The 16008-nt window shown below is 42.7% G+C and overlaps 1 protein-coding gene across 2 annotated transcripts; it reads right to left on the minus strand.

The window, feature by feature from the left end:
• Positions 1–432: 432 nt before the first annotated feature.
• Positions 433–14405, minus strand: LOC106572492 (LETM1 domain-containing protein 1). Of its 2 annotated transcripts, XM_014146726.2 has the most exons (9): positions 14267–14405; positions 7802–7956; positions 7421–7536; positions 7217–7299; positions 6763–6937; positions 6482–6583; positions 5619–5771; positions 1871–1967; positions 433–1761 (listed from the first exon to the last, which is right to left on the minus strand). In XM_014146726.2, exons 1-9 carry the CDS (start codon positions 14377–14379, stop codon positions 1688–1690), a joined length of 1068 nt encoding a protein of 355 aa, XP_014002201.1. In that variant the 5' UTR covers positions 14380–14405; the 3' UTR covers positions 433–1687. The 2 variants fall into 2 exon arrangements, with proteins under 2 accessions (XP_014002201.1, XP_045552200.1); XM_045696244.1 differs by lacking the exon at positions 1871–1967.
• Between the last annotated feature and the right edge of the window lie 1603 nt (positions 14406–16008).

The raw sequence follows: 16008 nt of genomic DNA on the forward strand, positions 1-16008 counted from the left end.
ACACAATTCCTGGAAGCTGAACATGTCCCAGTTCTTCCATGGCCTTTATACTCACCAGACATGTCACACATTGAGCTGGTTTGAGATGTTCTGGATCAACGTGTATGACAGCGTGTTCCAGTTCCGGCCAATATCCAGAAACTTCACACAGCCATTGAAGAGGAGTGGGACAACATTGCACAGGTCACAATCAACAGCCAGATCAACTCTATGCAAAGGAGATGTGTCGTGCTGCATGAGGCAAATGGTGGTCACACCAGACACTAATTGATTTCTGATCCACGCCCCTACCTCTAAGGTATGTGACCAACCGATGCATGTCTGTATTCCCAATCATGTGAAATCCATAGATTAGCGACTGACTTCCTTATATGAACTGTTACTCAGTGAAATTGTTGCATTGATATTTTAAGTATGTTCAGTAAATTTGCATTCAAGGACAAGGCTGTAGGTTTATTTAAATAATTGATGACAATGCTTGTAAACATGCAATGTGCAGGTCAACTTGTTCTTACTGTAAATAAGAGCATTTCTCTACATTGACAAGTACTTTAGGTGGTACATTTTATTTCAGAAACATGGCCTTAATACACCAGATAATGGATTCCAAAGCCCCAAAGGAGTTGAACAAGTAGATAAAATGCATTTTGTAAAAAATACAAGGTTTGCATATTTATCTGAGAATCTTAAAACGACTGACTGGCAATCCCATACATTTTAAAATGTATGGCACCCGTCCACCACCAAGGCACATTGATTGAGAGGCTATTTACTGTAGCTGTGCAGTTTATCGTCACCGGTTGGTGAATAAAGTTAACTAAATCTTTCCACCATGAAATGCATTTCCTATCAACTAAACAATGCTTGAACAAGTGCCATCATAGCTGAAACATTTTCAAATACGTCTAATGGCCTGTTGAATTGCAGTGATTATTCGCCAGTATCACCTTACTACAGCATTGGCATGCTATATTAGGTGCTAATGTAAAGCAACATTCTATAAATGTTGCACTTACTACTCTACTCTCAGAAGTTGCTCTTTGCTTTTCCCCAATGTCAAAAGCTTCCTTATTACTGAACAAAGTGTTACCACCCCCTGTACAGGGTTGGGTGGGTTACTTTCTAAATAATCTGTTAGTTACTAGTTACCTGTCCAATTGTAATCAGATTACTTTTACTGTACGATTACTCCACTCAAACTTTTGTTTTCTTCATTAGTCCACTGTTGATACAGTTAATGTTTTTCATGTCAGCAGTCAAATTAAAGAGATTGGACTTTCAAGATGCACTTTGCTTCGCTTCTTGAATGTCCAATATCTTAACTTGACTGCTGACATGAAAAACATTTTGGAACTGTATGGACTAATGAAAGAAGTTAAATGGGTTTCCATCACATTTAACTCTACTGATAGTTCTCAAACGAAGTTGGGCATTAGCGTGCATGTGACATTTGCTTTGGAGCCTGAAATTATCAACGTTATCACATTTCTGTCACAATCACCACAGAAATGCAATGTATCACGTAATCACTTTGCCCAAAAAGTGAGATGAGTTGTAAGGCTTGGTGTTTATTCCATTGCGTTGGTAGACTGCAGATGTTGACGGCTTATGGGAAAGTTGCCCTGCCCAGCATGGTGAGAGATGGCTGAATTAATGGAAGTGGCAGATCACTCCTTGTTCCTTCCTGTCAATGTTGGTAGGGCTTTGGGTAGTTGGTAGAGAGCAAGACCATGCTATGCACAAGCAGAGAGACCTCTGACTCTGGGACATAGAGAGAGAGAGGCATGAGGACAATAAGCCATATTTACATCAGTCTCCCCCCACAGAAAAACACTGTCGGGAGAGAGACACACAGAGAGAGAATAGATACCTTTCAGGCGAGAGGAGAACTGGAGCCACTGTGAAAGCCATTCCAGGCACTGGTCGATGTTGAGACTGCCAGAGTCAAGCCCCCTGACATAGCAGGCCTGACAAGACCAGGGTCGAGTTATCATCAATATGATACATCAATGTAACTAGTGGCAAATTACTAGTATTTGATGACGGAGTGCATTCTGAAAGTATTCAGACCCTTTGACTAGGGCTGTTGTGTTGACCGTATTACCAGTGACCGTACATTCAGTGTATTACCAGTGACTGTTTAGTCACGATAATTAGGCTTCTCCAAGCTCTGATGCTGCTGATGGTCATTAGTAGTCTACCAAACTTGCTAACTGCCTGGGACTCAGCACTCTATTGTCCCTGTAAATCACTCTGACATCAATGCAAATGTATTCGAAAATCTAAAACACTTAGAGCTCATGTTGCGCCACATTTCTATAGGCTATGCAATTGCTGAGAAAACACAGTGATGGCCTCTACTAAAAAGAGGATCCCATCAGCTTTTTATAGGCTACACATACTATATTTATTTCTCAACTTCTCTAATATTAAGCACATTGCTTATCTTTACAACAGGAGTATAGCCTACCTACCTGGCTGGCATGAAATTAAACCACGGGGAAAAGCGTCCTCCATTCGCTCTAAGTGCATAGACCACATGTATTTTTTTTCCCATGCCCCTGTTTCGAGACAGGTACATGATAATGGACTATTCTAAAATCAAAACAATCACATTTATTTAGTATATGTAAAGACGAGATTAAATCAAGAACAGTCTGATGGGCGACAATATTAGCCTATCACTTGTGAATGACTCCCAGCATAAGAAACAATGCCTTTTTGCAACTTACATTTTTTTTGTCACACACTTCATGTAACCTAGCCTATATGTCTTGATAAGGTTATCAAAACTAAAGTGGCCAAATGACTTTAAAATTAGGCACATTTAAGCTGCTTTACAAGGGACATAGAGCCGGACTGCCATACATAAACAGTGCGTGAGTTTCAAGTTTGGGTAAGATTATTTTCTATAATAACAGCATTACATGCATAATTGCATTTGTGGTCACTTGATAATGGTGATTTCCAATGGAACATTCACGCTTATAGCATAGTGCCATGTGCGCATTGCTGTGCTAATGTGATGAAATAGCCTAAGTTTATAAACGTTCTGATCTGTTGCGTCAGCCACATTGCATAAAAAGTTTGATGCTAGTGGTTGTATTAATTTGGGATCGATCGCATCCCACAACCTTCCCAGACGGTTTGGAATACATCTTGCACAGAAATGAATAGATAGACTTTTGTACTATGGGGGATAGTAGATTCACATTGGCTAGTGCTTTTGCTGTTCGTTAGGCCTACTTATCTTGCTTGCTGACAAAGTAAATGTGGACATATCTTCACTATGCTCCTTGGAATTGGATAAGGATGCGTGCAGTGGCGTCCCCGATCTGTCTGTCTTCACCTGTAGCCTTTGAGAGAGACCCGATCACGTGATGGAGAGCCATGTGAGTGAGCGGTGCTTCGAGGCGCGCACCACTAAGGGATAAGGGCAAAACGCAGCACTCTGGGCCAAGGCACAACGGCCACTGGCTGCAAAAGGCATGGATTTTTTTGGGGGTGCATTACGGCCACACAAAGGGGATGCCGCCATCATTCAAGGCATTATCAAGTGCTTGTCAAATTGTGACAGACTTATGACGTGTGTACGGCCTGCTCAAAAAACAAAGCAGAGCTCATGCAGTTCAAGTGACTTTTTTCAAATCATTAGTCGCATCATGCAGCCTTGCAATATATTAAAAATCAAAACCTATAGCCCAATGTTTGTAGAACTAAAGTTACATTAACTCTTAATTAAGCATCTCGCAATACCTGTTTTTGTTAATTGAAATTTCCACTACACCATTCAACAGAATAGCCACATGAATTAGTGTAGCCCACAGCCATTTGGCATAGCCAGATCAGGACCAAACATAAGGACAACTCAGAGTATGCTATTCTGAAATAGATTACATTTTCTTCATATCATGCTTCTTTAGACCTGTAAAATAAATGACAGATTTATTGTGAAGGTGTAGCCTATAATACATGGATTTTAGACTTTTTAAATTATAGATGTTCCAAAGGTCTGCATCAGTGGCTTGTAGGCTTTGTGTGGAAGCCAGGACATGCTAAATGTGTTTGTTAATTAACGGTCAATTACTGTGAGACTGACTTGAACCTCACCGGCGACAATTGTGACCGCCACCCTTGACTTTTTCCACATTTTATTACGTTAGCCATATTCTAAAATGGATTACATGTTTTTCCCCTTTCAATCTACACACAATACCCCATAATGACTTTTTTCATTTGTGCAAATTTATAAAAAAGAGCTGAAATATCACATTTACATAAGTATTCAGACCCTTTACTTTGTTGAAGCACCATTGGCAGCGATTACAGCCTCGTATGACGCTACAACTTTGGGCCACCTGTATTTGGGGAGTTTCTCCCATTCTTTTCTACAGATCCTCAAGCTCTGTCAGATTGGACGGGGAGCATTGCTGCACAGCTATTTTCGGGTCCCTCCAGAGATGTTCGATTGGGTTCAAGTCCAGGCTCTGGCTGGGCCACTCAAGGACATTCAGAGACTTGTCCCGAAACCACTCCTGCGTTGTCTTGGTTGTGTGCTTGGGGTCGTTGACATGTTGGAAGGTGAACCTTTGCCCCAGTCTGAGGTCCTGAGTGCTCTGGAGCAGGTTTTCATGAAGGATCACTCTGTACTTTGCTCCATTCATCTTTCCCTGGATCCTGACTAGTCTTAGTCCATGCCGCTGAAAAACATCCCCACAGCATGATGCTGCCACCACAATACTTTACCGTAGGGATGGTGCCAGGTTTCCTCCAGATGTGACGCTTGGCATTCAGGCCAAAGAGTTCAATCTTGGTTTCATCAGACCAGAGAATCTTGTTTCTTATGGTCTGAGAGTCCTTTAGGTGCCTTTTGGATAACTCCAAGTGAGCTGCCATGTGCCTTACTCAGGAGTGGCTTCCGTCTGGCCACTACCATAAAGGCCTGATTTGGTGAAGTTCTGCAGAGATGGTTGCCCTTCTGGAAGGTTCTCCCATCTCCACAGAGAAAGTCTGGAGCTCTGTCAGTGGCCATCAGGTTCTTGTTCACCTCCCTGACCAAGGCCCTTCTCCCCCGATTGCTCAGCTTGGCCGGGCGGCCAGCTCTAGGAAGAGTCTTGGTTGTTCCAAACTTCTTCCATTTAAGAATGATGGTGGTCACTGTGTTCTTGGACCTTCGCTGCAGACATTTTTTGGTTCCCTTCCCCCAATTCCTTCAACTTCATTGCTTGGTTTTTGTTCTGTCAACTGTGGGACATTTTTATATAGACAGGGGTGTGCCTTTCCACATAATGTCCAATCAATTGAATTTACCTGATGTAGACTCCAAGTTGTAGAAACATCAAGGATGATCAATGGAAACAGGATGTACCTGATCAACTTCGAGTCTGGGTCTGAATACTTAAGGTGTTTTATTATTTACAAATGTATACAAACCTGTTTTTGCTTTGTCATGGTGTATAGTGTAGATTTTATGAAAAATCCATGTAATCAATTTTAGAATAAGACTGTAACGTAACAAAATTTGGAAAAAGGGAAGGGGTCTCAATACTATCCGAATGCACTGTATGAATCAGATTACATGTAGATCTTAAGAATGAGGTCCAGTGATGTGCACTGACCTGTCTCAGCTCTGAGTCATCCAACTGGTGCAGGCCATGTCTGCTGAGAGCACGGTCCAGCTGTAGCAGCTCTATGCCGTGGCTGTTCAGTCGAGTGGCAATCATGGGAGTTGGGAGACGGGGAGTCAGGAAGAACAGGGGACAGAGTTGCCTCTGGAGACAAAGAGGCTGACAGTTAGCCCAAAGTATTGGGACAGTGATACATTATTTGTTGTTTTGACTCTGTACTCCAGCACTTTGGATTTGAAATGATACAATGACAGATTAAAGTGCAGACTGTTAGCTGTAACTGGAGGGTATTTTCATCCATATGAGTGAATTGTTTAGAAATTCCAGCACTTTTTGTACATAGTCCCCCCCATTTTATGGTACCAAAAGTATTGAGACAAATTCACTTGTAGTAAAAAGTTAAATGTAGAAGTGTTTAAACATTCTATTCTTATTTAGTGACTTTAAAATTACTTACCATGATGTAGTCCTTGTGTGCTATGAATATGGGACCAAATACTATGTTTCACTACTTAATACACAGAAGTGAATTTGTCCCAATACTTTTGGTCTCCAACAATGGGGGGACTTAGTATGTTCAAAAAGGGTTGTAATTTCTAAAACGATTCACCCGGTATGGATGAAAATGCCTTCAAATTAAAGCTGACAGTCTACACTTTAACCTCAGTCCTTGTATTATTTCAAATCCAGAGTATAGAGCCCCAACAAAAGTGTCACTGTCCCAATACTTTGAGCTCACTGTATGTTGTGTTTTTCTGACGAGGCAAATCCAGTAGGTCTGATATCATACCGTAAACCCATGGACTCATTTTTCAGGGAATTTCTGAATAAAAAGACTTCAAGGAAGCACTGACCATCTGATCTGCATTCATTCTCTTGATACCCAGGGGAGATCCAGAAAACAAGTCTCGAATTGCCTGGATGTCAGATATGTTAGGGTGTATCCCACTTTGCACCTAAAAACACAAGGACCGGTCAGACATCGGTGTCTAGAGGCCTTTATTAGCTGCATTACAGTTACCTATGGAAAAACATATCCATATTTGCCCAACAAAATGTTGGACAGTGAACACATTGGAACATGGGAGTAACATATGCAAGGGAGTGGTTTAATTGTTCTGTATCCTTCACCCACCTTGTTGCAGAGGTCTAGTAGGCGGCTGTCTTTGACATGTGAACCTGCACTCTCAAGCCCCTTCAGCACTGCCCAGTGGTGTTGGGCCCTGTGGGAATGGTTCATTCCCTGGAACTCTGTCTGCTGCTGGGGGGTCCAGAAGTGGCGGATCAGGAGCTGGCGGGGGAAAAGGTACCTGGTTGTAAAAAGGAGAGGGAAGCAGAGAGGAGAAAGATGGAAGAGGGGCAGAGGATTGCAGGAGGAATATGTAAGGCAGGGATATGGAGGGGAGACATGACACATGGACAAAGAGGGTTTCAATACATTGTAGGGGGGCACAATGTATTATCCTTGAAGGCATAAATGCACAAATATTTATTGACCTTTTAACTCCCATTTAATTGATCATTAAGATATTTGCTAACTGAATACGAGTCAAAGGAGGAGGATGTTGAGATGACTTAAGTGAACTCACATTAGTACAAACACCAGGTAGTTGGCAAATGGAGGAATAGCAATTAACAGCAGCGGAATGGCTTTAATCATGTCTCTGCGAAACTGAGAAACAAACATAGAAAAGGTTACCGTTTACATGCTAAGGAGAACTTTTCAGACAATACTACTACTAGGCAGATTATCAAGACTTGTTATTCAAGTGTATGCCCTAGCCTCCACCGACCTGCCTGAGTTTCTCCATATCACGATAGGTTAAGTCCTGGACTTTGACACTGTTTGTGAGCATCCTTGTTTTTATCATCTTCACCTCTTTGGCATCTTGGAAAAAGAGCTGAAATCCTGAAGAATGGTAATATAAAAGATGGCTTCATTGCAATGGCAGCACAGAAGCTGTCAGAAGCCAAATTAACAAGGCTACATCTTTGTGTTTCTTTTGCCTTCAAACGTGAAATCTTATTGGTTGACTGAATCCAAATTTTGCTACAGTATGGTAGATCTGTATAAATAGAGATGCCAAACATCAAAGGCTTGATGACGAATCAAAACAATTTATGTACCCACTTATGAGAGTTTAACATGGTGCTGTGGCGAGCTGAGTTTTTACCTTTCGTAAAAGTGCTATAGAGAACATAAAAGCAAGGAAAACGTCTTTGGAGGAAGTGCTCATATTTGGCATTGGCCCTTTGAAGCCTGGACACAACTTGCTGGCCAATCCCTAGCCTGGATTTGGAGGATGAGCAGTGTCTATACAGCCGCAGTCTAAAAGACACAACAAAAAAATGGTAATGAAAGTACATTACATAACCAAAAGTATGTAGACACCTGCTTGTCGAACATCTCATTCCAAAATGATGGGCATTCATATGGAGTTGGTCCCTCCTTTGCTGCTACAACAGCCTCCTCTATTCTGTGAAGGCTTTCCACTAGATGTTGGAACATTGCTGTGCGGACTTGCTTCCATTCAGCCACAAGAGCATTAGTGAGGTCGGGCAATTAGGCCTGGCTCGCAATCGGCGTTCCAATTCATCCCAAAGGTGTTTGATGGGGTGAGGTCAAGGCTCTGTACAGGCAGGCCAGTCAAGTTATTCCACACCAATCTCGTCAAACCATTTCTGTTTGGACCTCGCTTTGTGCACAGGGGCATTGTCATGCTGAAACAGGAAAGGGCATTCCCCAAACTGTTGCCACAAAGTTGGATGCACATAATAGTCTAGAACAGGGTTTCTTAAACCTTTTCGGCCTGGGACCCAAATTAGAAATGTTGTGTTTTCCTGGCACCCAAGCTTAGGAAAATATGCAACTATACGTAAATATCAGTACAGTTCATTGCCCTTACGCCGAAAACAAATGCAATTTAGAGAAAAACAAATAATGAAATATCTATTCATGTTTAATTTCCCCATTTTAAAAACAGTTACATACCTGTCTTGGTTGGAACTGTTGCTGTTAAAATACAAGCAATTTCCATTCTGAACTGGAATAAACTGATTGATCACATCACACATAAATAACAGAACACACACACAGGCTTTATGATAGGGTTGTACTAACAGTACAGTACTGTAGAAATTATTGTTGAAAGAAAGTCTGCTGGAAATGTTGCTGTAAAAATACAATACATATTTTATTCTTAACTGGAATAAACTGATTGATCACATCACACAGATGTAGACCAGAACACACAGTCCTAATGAGAGGTGTGTGGCTGGTTGAAGTTTCCAACAAGCATGTCTATTCTGGGATCAGTTTTTGACAGTGTAACACTGAGGTGATGCTCAGCATTGACACTGTTTCAGTACTTGAGAACCCTGACTTGCATAGGTATGTGGTGCCAAACTGGATCTGAACATCTACTGTTTTCTCAGTCAGGCAGGAGACCACTTCCTGCTGCAGATGAGCAACCCAGAACTGTGTTCATCTCAAAAAGCATCTTGCTTCAATCAGTTTATTCCAGTTCCGAATAAAAAGTATTACTTGTATTTTAAACATCAACAATTCCAACCTAGACTAGTTCAACAATTTCTACAGTAAGATGTACAGCAGGTCTGATCATTTTTCATCTGTACTGTTACTGGGGATTGCATCAGTAGCTAGCTAGGTTGCTTTGGCTAATGTTAGCTATCAGCTGTGTACAAGGCCTGGGGATTGTTTGAAAGAGAAACGTACATCTACTACTATGAGCGTTAGTACCTCCTTATTTCTGCTTATCATCACCTGTTATAAAATTACAATGCCTTGCTAGCTGACTTAGTTTTCCACTGTTAACTGAAGCATTCTGCCATGTTCTGAAAGTACTCCCTGGGTTTAGCATCATTCTGTGGATATTAGGTCAGGACGTGTCGTTTTTATTAATTTGTTTGTTTTGAGATACTCATTACTAAGCACTAACCCCACCCACATTGTGTGCGCTCCTCGTTATTTCTCAAAGTTTGTATGGAACAGAGAAACTCATCGGTGCGTTTCATTACAATTGAGCTCAGTCAGAATTCGTGGCTAGCATAAGTCCATTTGATGAGTGATGAAGAGTGGGAATGACAAGTCAGTGTCTGAAATCGCATCATCTGCAGCTGAACGACAGCGCTGCATCGAGTGTGTCGCGGAGTGATCTTCAAGAAAACTGCAGAAAATGGATCCGGTAAACCTCGAAGCACAAGGGCATCTCCCACTCGCGCAGCTGCCAAATCAATTCCCGTAATTAATTAAATAATTATAAATGTATTCTGACACGTCGCGACCGATACTTTAATAAAGGCTGGTCTAGAATGTTATTGTATGCTGCAGCGTTAAAATTTCCCTTCATTGGAACTAAGGGGCCTAGGCCGAACCATGAAAAACAGACCCAACGCATAGGGGTAGTTAGCGTTCTCCTGGCATCCTCCAAACCCAGATTCGTCTGTCAACTACCATATAGTCACTTTAACAATGTTTACATACTGCTTTACTTATTTCATATGTATATACTGTATTATATTCTACTGTATTTTAGTCAATGCCACTCCAACATTGCTGTCCTAATATTTATAGATTTCTTAATTCCATTATTTTACTTTACATTTGTATGTATTGTTGTGAAGTGTTAGATATTACTGCACGGTTAGAGCTAGGAACAAAAGCATTTTACTACACCTGCAATAACATCTGCTAAATATGTGTATGTGACCAATAAAATGTGATTTGATGAAGCGTGATTCATCACTCCAGATAACCCATTTCCACTGCTCCAGAGTCCAATGGCAGCGAGCTTTACACCACTCCAGCCAGCCGATACTTGGCATTGCGCACTGTGATCTTAGGCTTGTGTGTGGACGCTCGGCCATGGAAACCCATTTCATGAAGCTCCTGACAAATAGTTATTGTGCTGACGTTGCTTCCAGAGGCAGTTTGGAACTCTGTAGTGAGTGTTGCAACCGAGAACAGATTATTTTTTACGAGCACTTAGCGGTCCATTCTGTGAGCTTGTGTGGCCTATCATTTTGCGGCTGAGCCGTTGTTGCTCCTAGACGTTCACGCTTCACAATAACAGCACTTGCACAGTTGACAGGAGCAACTCTAACAGGGCAGACATTTGACGAACTGACTTGTTGGAAAGGTGGCATCCTTTTCCGGTGCCACGTTGAAAGTCTCTAGACTCTTTTGTAAGGCCATTCTACTGCCAATGTTTGTCTATTGAGATTGCATGGCTGTGTGCTCGATGTTATACACCTGTTAGCAACGGGTATGGTTGAAATAGCCGAATCCACTAATTTGAAGGGGTGTCCACATACAAACATAACATATGGGATAGCCTGCAGAGTTCTCTTACTATCCAGGTCTGTGCCCATCAATTTGAACTTCTACTTTAAAAAATCCACCTCTCCAGAAACAAGTCTCACCGTTGCCGCTTGCTATAGACCACCTTCTGCCCCCAGCTGTGCCCTGGACACCATATGCAAATTGATTGCCCCCCATCTATCTTCAGAGCTCGTGCTGTTAGGTGACCTAACCTGGGACATGCTTAACACCCCGGCCATCCTACAATCTAAGCTTAATGCTCTCAATCTCACACAAATGATCAATGAACCCACCAGGTACAACCCCAAATCCGTAAACATGGGCACCCTCATAGATATCATCCTAACCAACCTGCCCTCCAAATACACCTCTGCTGTCTTCAACCAGGATCTCAGCGATCACTGCCTCATTGCCTGCATAATGTAATGGGTCTGCGGTCAAACAACCACCCCTCATCACTGTCAAACGCTCCCTAAAACACTTCAGCGAGCGGGCCTTTCTAATCGACCTGGCCCGGGTATCCTGGAATGATAGACCTCATTCCGTCAGTAGAGGATGACTGGTTATTCTTTAAAAGTGCTTTCCTCACCATCTTAAATAAGCATGCCCCAAAAAATGTAGAACCAGGAACAGATATAGCCCTTGGTTCACTCCAGACCTTGACCAGCACAAAAACATCCTCTGGCGTACTGCATTAGCATCGAATAGCCCCCACGATATGCAACTTTTCAGGGAAGTTAGGAACCAATATACACAGGCAGTTAGGAAACCAAAGGCTAGCTTTTTCAAACAGAAATGTGCATCCTGTAGCACTAACTCAAGGTTCTGGGACGCTGTAAAGTCCATGGAGAATAAGAGCACCTCCTTCCAGCTGCCCACTGCACTGAGGCTGGGAAACACTGTCACCACCGATAAATCCGCAATAATTGAGAATTTCAACAATAATTTTTCTACAGCTGGCCATGCTTTCCACTTGGCAACCCCTACCCCGGTCGACAGCCCTGTACCCCTCACTGCAACTTGCCCAAGCCTCCCCCATTTCTCCTTCACCCAAATCCAGATAGCTGATGTTCTGAAAGAGCTGCAAAATCTGGACCCCTACAAATCAGCCGGGCTAGACAATCTGGACCCTCTCTTCCTAAAATTATCAGCCAAAATTGTTGCAACCCCTATTACTAGCGTGTTCAACCTCTCGTATTGTCTGAGATCGCCAAAGATTGGAAAGCTGCCGCGATCATCCCCCTCTTCAAAGGGGGAGACACTCTTGACCCAAACTACTCTTGACCCAAACTGCTACAGACCTATATCTATCCTACCCAAGTTAACAAACAGATCACCGACCATTTCGAATCCCACCGTACCTTCTCCGCTATGCAATCTGGTTTCCGAGCTGGTCATGGGTGCACCTCAGCCACGCTCAAGGTCCTAAACGACATCATAACCTCTATCGATAAGAGACAATACCGTGCAGCTAAATTCGACTTGGCAAAGGCTTTCGACTCTGTCAATCACCACATTCTTATCGGCAGACTCAACAGCCTTGGTTTCTCAAATGACTGCCTCGCCTGGTTCACCAACTACTTCTCTGACAGAGTTCAGTGTGTCAAATCGGAGGGCCTGTTGTCCAGATCTCTGGCAGTCTATGGGGGTGCCACAGGGTTCAATTCTCAGGCCGACTCTTTTCTCTGTATACATCACTGATGTCGCTCTTGCTGCTGGGGATTCTCTGATCCACCTCTACGCAGACGACACCATTCTGTATACTTCTGGCCCTTCTTTGGACACTGTGTTAACTAACCCCCAGACAAGCTTCAATGCCATACAACTCTCCTTCCGTGGCCTCCAACTGCTCTTAAATGCAAGTAAAACTAAATGCATGCTCTTCAACCGATCGCTGCCCACACCTACCCACCCGTCCAGCATCACTACTCTGGACGGTTCTGACTTAGAATATGTGGACAACTACAAATACCTAGGTGTCTGGTTAGACTGTAAACTCTCCTTCCAGACTCACATTAAGCATATCCAATCCAAAATTAAATCTAGAATCGGCTTCCTATTTCGCAACAAAGCATCCTTCACTCATGCTGCCAAACATACCCTAGTAAAACTGACTATCCTACCGATCCTCGACTTCGGCAATGTCATTTACAAAATAGCCTCCAACACTCTACTCAGCAAATTGGATGCAGTCTATCACAGTGCCATCCGTTTTGTCACCAAAGCCCCATATACTACCCACCACTGCGACCTGTATGCTCTCTTTGGCTGGCCCTCGTTAACCCACTGGCTCCAGGTCATCTATAAGTCGCTGCTAGGTAAAGCCACGCCTTATCTCAGCTCACTGGTCGCGGTCCAGCAGGTATATTTCACTGGTCACCCCCAAAGCCAATTCCTCCTTCGGCCGCCTTTCCTTCCAGTTCTCTGCTGCCAATGACTAGAACGAACTGCAAAAATCACTGAAGCTGGAGACTGATATATCCCTCACTAGCTTTAAGCACCAGCTGTCAGAGCAGCTCACAGATCACTGCACCTGTACATAGCCCATCTGTAAATAGCCCATCCAACTACCTCGTCACCATATTGTTATTTATTTTGCTCCTTTGCACCCCAGTACCGCTACTTGCACACTCATCTTCTGCACATCTATCACCCCAGTGTTTAATTTGCCATACTGTAATAATTGCCACTATGGCCTATTTATTGCCTCATCCTACCTCATTTGCACACTGTATATAGACTTTCTCTATTGTATTATTGACTGTATGTTTGTTTATTCCATGTGTAACTCTGTGTTGTTGTTTGTGTCGCACTTCTTTGCTTTACCTTGGCCAGGTCTCAGTTGTAAATGAGAACTTTTTCTCAACTAGCCTACCTGGTTAAATAAAAGGTGAAATAAAAAATAAAAATACAATCATCATAGAGTATTTATAGTGTATGGGACACGATTTAACCACACATTCAAGTCCATTATAAAGTAGTGTTGTCTGTATGACAACTCAAGACAGAAAAGTAGCCTATAATACTAGTTTGGTCAAACAACTGTTTGTGTCGCACTGCTCCCATGATGGTTGTCATGCCAAACATCAAGAAATGGCAAGTCAGCTGTGACAGCACTTGGACAGATCTGGAACCAGGCTAGTGCTTACTTGCCCTATGTTGTTGTCAGTCTCTTTGGTTGGGCGTTGCCAAAGATTTGCCGAGATAGGACTGTTAAAGTGCCACAAAACAGTGGCTCGACAATGACTACACAACATTAAGATACATTCATATAAAGTTTTGAATGAGTTGTCAATACCTTGCTCGAGAGGTGGCCTTGAAAGAGGAGCATATTACTGTAAACCCATTAGGTCGGATTCCGTAAAATGCCACAGCCAACCCACCGCACACCCCAACACAGAACATCGCCATTTTTAGGAAGGGCAAACTACCCGTTGCGCTCTTCAGCAATTGGCTGTATGATTACCGTAATGTACCTACTACAATGTTACTTGTTCAGCTGACTGCAATTTGTTGCTACTTTCTTTATCACAGTGTTGAGATAATTGATGATGAACAGAGAGGAAAAGGCAGACCTTAAGTATTAGATCCCCGCTGTTATGTGGATGCTTTACATTTTGCATATTGTGATACACAGATGCATGTACCGTTATGGACAACGTTTCTCAGAAAATCTGTTCTGAGATCATTTTCTTGTTTCAACTAATCGATCTTTATCATCATAGATGTGTGCTATTGGCTCTGCAAAGGAGTACTTTGTCAAACATATTCAGGGCACAATTTGTCAAATGAAAAGTTTTACATTGAATGCCATTTTATTGATCAAGCATCACCAGAGCCAGATACTTTTTTTACATATAATGTATGTGGACACCCCTTCAAGTTATTGGATTTGGCTATTTCAGCCACACCCATTGCTGACACATGTATAAAATTGAGCACACAACCATGCAATCTCCATAGACAAACATTTACAGTAGAATGGCCTTACTGAAGAGCTCAGTGACTTAACGTAGCACAGTCATGATGCAACCTTTCCAACAAGTCAGTTCGTCAAATTTCTACCCTGCTAGAGCTATCCACCCGGTCAACTGTAAGTGCTGTTATTGTGAAGTGGAAACATTTAGGAGCAACAACGGCTCGGCTGCGACGTGGTAGGCCACACAAGCTCACAGAACGGGACCGCCGGGTGCTGAAGCGCGTAAAAATCGTCTGTCCTCGGTTGCAACACTCCAAACTGCCTCTGGAGGCAACGTCAGCAAAATAACTGTTTGTCGGGAGCTTCATGAAATTACTTTCCATGGCTGAGCAGCCGCACAAACAGGTTTTCTGGAGTGATGAATCACGATTCACTATCTGGCAGTCCGATGGACGAATCTGGGTTTGGTGGAGTCCAGGAGAACGCTCCCTGCCCCAATGCATAGTGCCAACTGTAAAGTTTGGTGTAGGAGGAATAATGGTCTGGGGCTGTTTTTCATGGTTTGGGCTAGGCCCCTTAGTTCCAGTGAAAGGAAATCTTAACGCTACAGCATACAATGACATTCTAGACGATTCTGTGCTTCTAACTTTGTGGCCACAGTTTTGGGAATGTCCTTTCCTGTTTCAGCATGACAATGCCCTTGTGCACAGAGCGAGGTCCATACAGAAATGGTTTGTCAAGATCCCATCAAACACCTTTGGGATGAATTGGAACGCCAACTGCGATCAAGGCCTAATCATACAACATCAGTGCCTGACCTCACTAATGCTCTTGTGGCTGAATGGAAGCAAGTCGTCGCAGCAATGTTCCAACATCTAGTGGAAAGCCTTCCCAGAAGAGTGGAGACGGTTATAGCAGCAAAGGTGGGATAATGATTTTGGAATGAGATGTTTGACGAGCAGGTGTCCCCATACTTTTAGTCATGTAGTGCATATACTTAACCAAAATATAAAACGCAACATGTAAAGTATTGGTCCCATGTTTCATGAGCTGAAATAAAAGATCCCAGAAATGTTCCACACACTAAAAAGCTTATTTCTCATTTGTTTACATAATTTTTA

This window comes from Salmo salar, chromosome ssa15 (genome assembly GCF_905237065.1).
Source record: "Salmo salar chromosome ssa15, Ssal_v3.1, whole genome shotgun sequence".
Classification (NCBI taxonomy): domain Eukaryota; kingdom Metazoa; phylum Chordata; class Actinopteri; order Salmoniformes; family Salmonidae; genus Salmo; species Salmo salar.

Coding starts and splice junctions, on each gene's coding strand:
- LOC106572492 (XM_014146726.2), bottom strand. CDS start 14,379: ATGGCGATGTTCTGTGTTGGGGTGTGCGGTGGGTTGGCTGTGGCATTT. Junction 7,957..14,266: donor AAGGCCACCTCTCGAGCAAG/GTATTGACAACT, acceptor TGTGTCTTTTAG/ACTGCGGCTGTATAGACACT. Junction 6,584..6,762: donor TACTAGACCTCTGCAACAAG/GTGGGTGAAGGA, acceptor TTGTGTTTTTAG/GTGCAAAGTGGGATACACCC.